The 5,602-nt window shown below is 41.9% G+C and overlaps 1 protein-coding gene across 1 annotated transcript; it reads right to left on the reverse strand.

The window, feature by feature from the left end:
• Positions 1–515: 515 nt before the first annotated feature.
• Positions 516–5,059, reverse strand: LOC127767803 (potassium transporter 21). The gene is made up of 10 exons (XM_052293250.1): positions 4,790–5,059; positions 4,204–4,426; positions 3,560–3,811; positions 3,396–3,446; positions 2,811–3,071; positions 2,657–2,709; positions 2,411–2,525; positions 2,062–2,316; positions 1,170–1,960; positions 516–1,082 (listed from the first exon to the last, which is right to left on the reverse strand). The coding sequence occupies exons 1-10, from the start codon at positions 4,934–4,936 to the stop codon at positions 828–830; spliced, it is 2,403 nt and encodes an 800-aa protein (XP_052149210.1). The 5' UTR covers positions 4,937–5,059; the 3' UTR covers positions 516–827.
• Between the last annotated feature and the right edge of the window lie 543 nt (positions 5,060–5,602).

Below are 5,602 nucleotides of genomic sequence, written 5' to 3' on the forward strand. Positions count from 1 at the left end.
GCGATTTTGGCCGTGATCTTGGGGCGCAGGATGAGACGTCTCACTCCAAGTCCGCGTGATCCAGGGGCACGCAATAGGAGCTTTCCAATTTCCACACCCACGAGCCGATCGAGCGCGTGTGGCGGCGGCAGACGAACAGGCGCATCGAGGGAAGCATGAGCGCGGAGGGAGCCGGGACGGGAGCCGATCGATTCTCAGCCGAAGGGAGCCAGCCGAGACTTGTGCTGGAGGCCATACGCGCGCTCTCGTTGGATCGGTAGCTGGGCCACGTGTCGCTCATCCAGATGAGGGCTGCATAGCAGGCCCGCTGCACCGAATTTTTTTCCGCGAGGAGGAGAAGCGGCGGAGTCTTCACGCGTGGAGGAGGAGGAGCGAAGTCTTCGCGCGTGGAATCAGACTGATTTAGCCTGTAGGATTGGAGAGGTGCAACTCCTCCTTTTTACCTTTTTATATTAGTATAGATTTATTAGCCATGTTTTCCCATAAACTCACGAAAGTCTAATCTAAGGTCAGAACCACGCATGACCTTGTGAGTATGTAAGAGAAACTAAGCTTTGGAAAGTAGGCATTCATTAACTTAATTACAAACATTTATATAGCATTTGTATGTCAAGTAAACATTTGAAGTAGTGTGCAGTACAAGAAAATCCCCTAACCTCAAAAGCTAGCCACAATGGAACAACTCGTTCCTATGCAGCATCATAGCTTATCATTTAACCATCTGACTACATGTTACAGTTTTAATATTACCTTACAAAGACAAATATTTATACATTCATCTTGACACCAACCAGCACCATATCATGTATATTTCCATTTTTTACAACCTAAATCTCATATGAGATCCCTACTTTAAGCAATTGCCTATGGGGAATAAATAGCATCTTCTGCCCTTGCACGAAGTTCTTTCTTAAGAAAGAGTAGACGTAGTTCACTACTATCTTCTTAAGAAGCGATGAGTGAGGCCTTACAACCACCTCGGTTTCTCCAAGTATGTATACAACACCTTTTTCCATCTCCTTCTCAATGAACATCTGCTCTTGCTCAATCTTCGCCAACTCCTCCATATTCATCTTGCTTGCCTAGTACAAATACCATTTATTAGTAACTAATGCAACCATAATATTTACACAATTTAGAAATATTAAGTGCAAGCAATAATTTATTACCTTGAAGTGTGGTAGACGGTCGCTTCCATAGTTAGATAGAGCTGTGATCTCAGAGAAGGATTCAATTGGTGTAAGCATATCCTCGGCATGTACCGCATACCGTCCAGAAGGCTTCTCCCGAGAAAAGCTATGGTTGCAAGAACTATGGGCACTAATGGTGTGTGGCTCATCGGTGTAGAGATTAACATCCCTTATATAATCCTGAAGGTTCTCAAGAAGGGTAACAACAAAGTCCTTGGCCTCCTCGAGGGAATCACGATATCCATATCGTGCCACACATCGAAACACTTTGTAGTCCTTTAGCTCTACTTGACGGAAGAGGAATCGCTCCGAGGTGTCAACATGGGGTACTGGCAAATGCTTGATAGAGATGAAGACAAGAACAGAATGAATCGTTGGGATCTTCTCGATGAGGTGCGGGAATATGGGCGGGATGCCTTGGACTAGTTCAGTGTAGAACAGGGCTACGCCACGGACCCTCTTCAGATCATGGCTCTCCAGCATTTCTTTCACCTTGTCGGTGGATACTGTGTGTTCCAATTCATACTTGTATCTTTTCACATGCACGTAGTGCCACACGATCATCACCACCATTAGAACTACCGACATAGCCACAGGCACATATGGTCCATGTGTGAACTTGTATAGCACTGACGATAGGTAGACAGCCTCCGTTGATGTGAATGTGATAAAAAACAGAGCAACCCACAAGATGTTGATCTTCCATACCAAGAGCATAACTATTGTCATTAGTAATGTTGTGATGATCATCACAAGGATGACACAAATTTCTGTATGCATTGATCAAGGAAGATGGGCACAATTAGGTGAAACCATATAATCCGAAGCTTAATTCTTTTGTCAAATATATATAAATGAAATAAATTATTACCGTGCGCCTTTCCTATAATAACAGTTGTTTTGAAGCTAACAGTCACAACGCAAGCAGCCACACATAACAAGAAGTTTACTCCAGGGATGTACAATTGGCCCGGAAATCGCTTTGATGTGTGCAATATCTTGACCCTTGGGAAGCAACTAAGTGATTGTAAATGAGAAACAGTTGCAAAGGCACAAGATATCATTGCTTGGCTTCCTATTATGGATGCAGCTATCGCCATGATGAACGTAGGCCAGAACAAAGAAACTGCATTTAAAAATTAAATAATTATTTTGTTTATTTGTAAGAAGTGACTCGTACTGAAGCCTTGAAGGTGATATAATAAAGATGAAATGCTTACTTGGAGTAGCGGCAAAGAAGGTATTGGCAACATTCTTCGGGTTCTTACTCAGGAAAGCTGCTTGTCCGATGTACGTGAGTAATACCGATGGAAGTAAGGCAAAACTAAAGCTCAGCTGAAAAAATTAGAAAATAACTTATTTCGATGTTATGATCTTGGGTATTATCAAGTATATCAACCTCCCAAAAGAGATCATTCTAGTAGATAAATCGTACTATACTGATTATTGATTCAGTGCACACACACCTGGATTGATCTGATGCTGAAGTATCCTAGATTAGCAAAAAGTGCTTCTGATCCTATAACATGAGGATAGTACATTTTTATTGTAAGATAATCTTCCCTATAAGCGCATTAAAAATCACAGAAGGTTTTGTTTCAAACAGATGTAATAGAGTACCTGTGAAGCAAAGGAGAATACTTCCAAGCGAGACCCATCCTTCCTTCTTGTTCCTACGGAAATAGTCGATGATGTATTTTGGGTTGAAGGCCCTCAAGACACTGATGTCATGCTTGATCAGGTTATAGAGACCAGTTGCTCCAATCAAGAGCAGCCACAAGAGAATGATTGGTGCAAAAGAGTAGCCAACTTTATCAGTCCCGTAGCGCTGGATTGCAAACAAGACTACCAAAATTGCCACTGTTATCCACACTATTTGATCTGTGCAAGAAAAATAAATAGCATATAATTAATCAGTAATCTTTAGTTACAAGCTATATAATAGTTGGAAAATTATATTCTTCCATGTATTTATCAGTATGATAGTCAATTCTGGTTTAATTCTCAATAGTTATGATCCTAGTTGAAAGTTCCTAGCAATTAGTCCAAAAAAAAAAAACTTAACCTAAGTGGGGATATGACCCCTCCTCTGTGTCCAGATTTGTTGTACTAGACGGGTTATATCCCCTTCTAGGTTTTGTTTTTTTTGGACAAATGAAGTACTTATTAATTATGCTGCAGATTATTTATTCTTCTAGCCTGTACCTGTTGTAAGATGAGGTACCTTCTCTCTCAACCCACCTACGGCTGACAGTACTGCACGAAAGGTTTACAAACACAGACAAAATCAGCCCAGACGAAAAAAAACTTCAGAGAACTCGATCGTTTAATATGTCAATGCCTGACACGTTCTCATCCAGAGTACGTACCAGAAATGGGAGGCGTTAGCACAGCGTCGCTGATGACCATGGCGATCGCAAGGATGGTGAGCAGGAAGAGAGAAATCTTGGCCGCCTTGCTCGCCTCGAGCAGCTGTTTCAACCAGTGAGCTCTCCTCAGAGTCGCCGATGGCTTCCCGCTACTGCTATACCCGGAGATCAGCTCATCTTCCGCCTGATGGTTAGGGATCAGGCTCACCTTCGCGTGCCGTGAAATTAACGAGTAGAGTGCAAATGTCCCACCTGGAGAAGAAGTACCAATTTGTTGACTTGTATTTTGAGAAAAAAAAAACGCTCGATCCATTTAATTTGGTACAAAACTACATACTATCTGTGTGTGTTTGAAATTATTCGTCGTTTTCTATGAATTTATATAAGATAATATCATAAGATTTACTACTCTGTCAAAAAAAACCAATCTTGGTTATGAAGATGTATACACGTGTCCAGATTGATTGGTAGGATTAGGTTTTTTATGGGACGGAGGGAGTATGTTTTTAGATTTATCAGAAAAAATATTTTAATAATAATATCCGGAGTAATTTACATATTATTGAACGATGTACAAATTTCTACTTATAACAAAGTTAATAAAACGATCGACGAGTAATTTGAAACGGAGTGAGAACACTAACCGTCACCATGGTCGTTGGCATGCAGGGCGACGAAGACGATCTTGATGACGGTGAAGAGCATGAAGCTGTAGACGATGAGAGAGAGCACCCCGACGACGTCATCGGGGTGCCCAATGCCGTGCTCAAAAGTGCTGGAGTAGACGTACAACGGCGACGTCCCAATGTCGCCGTACAGGATCCCCACGCACTGGAACGCCAGACTCATCGTCCTCCCCCAGCTATCCTGCAGTACATGCACGCAGGCCAGAGAGAAACAACAACGTCAAATCTCAAATGCTTGAAGAAAAACGAGAAGAAAATCACGAGGCCGGGCTCGATTATATGCCACTAAGTTTACAACAGGTTTACAATTTGCCACTGACTTTATCACGTTTCACAATATGCCATCGATTTTTGCTTAACTTTTACGAATTACCATCGCTTTTCGGTTAGCCTCCGTTAGTACTTATTGTTGAAGTTAAACAAAAGTCGATGATATATTGTAGAACATGATAAAGTCAGATGCAAATTGTAAACATGTAAGAAACTCAATGGCATATATATATATATATATGATTTTCTCTTGAATTAATGAACTGAACTAAACCTGTTCGTCCCAGTGAGCGGCGCCGGCGTGTTCAGCTCTCACCGCCTCCCGGAACAGCGAGTCCTGACGCTCGACGGGAAGGCCGCCGCTCTCGACGTCGACGAGCTCCATCTGCTGCCTCTTCTTCTCAACTCCCGGATCCATCATATATCACAACAGTAGCTATAGCTGCTTGTACTATATATATATATACGTGTGTGTCTATACTCTACACACGTATTCTATGCGTGCGGTTTGTAATATAACTTGTAAGTGATAAAAACAGTGAGAATGTGAGATCTCCAGTTTGTACATAGCCCGCCTCCCAATGCCCCTCCTTTTATAGGCTATTTCACCGATCGAGTATACTGTTACTAGAAGCTTATAAGTATATAACACCTCGACCAATTACGTACTCCACATGGTCCTGAATTTTGATTCGGCTATCGATCTTTCTTCTTCTTTTTTTTTTTTGCAGTTTATTCTTCTTCCATGCGGCAGCGACAGCTAGCGCGTTTACTTTGGCGAGCCACTGCACAATGTCAAATTTGACTCTGCATGCGATTCAGCATCCTTGATTGGTCTAGTTATAACTTATTCTTAATTAGCTCACGCCACACGATCGACAAGGCTCGGATTTTTTTAAAAAAAAAAGTTAGGGTACGGTTAGCGGCCGGCGATCTGTCCGACTCACTAGACATATATTTTCTTCCTTTTTGAACGTGAGTCGTGACTGACTAGGATTGCGCTTGTCGTCCAGTGGTGCTAATTCGTTTTCTCAGGTTTCCAAACGTAAGTACTGATCAGTAGTATAAACTAAAGCTAGAATATTAC

This window comes from Oryza glaberrima, chromosome 3 (genome assembly GCF_000147395.1).
Source record: "Oryza glaberrima chromosome 3, OglaRS2, whole genome shotgun sequence".
NCBI classification, from domain to species: domain Eukaryota; kingdom Viridiplantae; phylum Streptophyta; class Magnoliopsida; order Poales; family Poaceae; genus Oryza; species Oryza glaberrima.

Bases quoted from the DNA above. Each gene is read 5' to 3' on its own strand.
- LOC127767803 (XM_052293250.1), bottom strand. From the start codon at position 4,936: ATGATGGATCCGGGAGTTGAGAAGAAGAGGCAGCAGATGGAGCTCGTC. The intron at 3,812-4,203 runs GTTAGTGTTCTC...CTTCTTCTCCAG, and splicing joins TGCCAACGACCATGGTGACG to GTGGGACATTTGCACTCTAC. The intron at 1,083-1,169 runs GTAATAAATTAT...TATTTGTACTAG, and splicing joins ACCGTCTACCACACTTCAAG to GCAAGCAAGATGAATATGGA.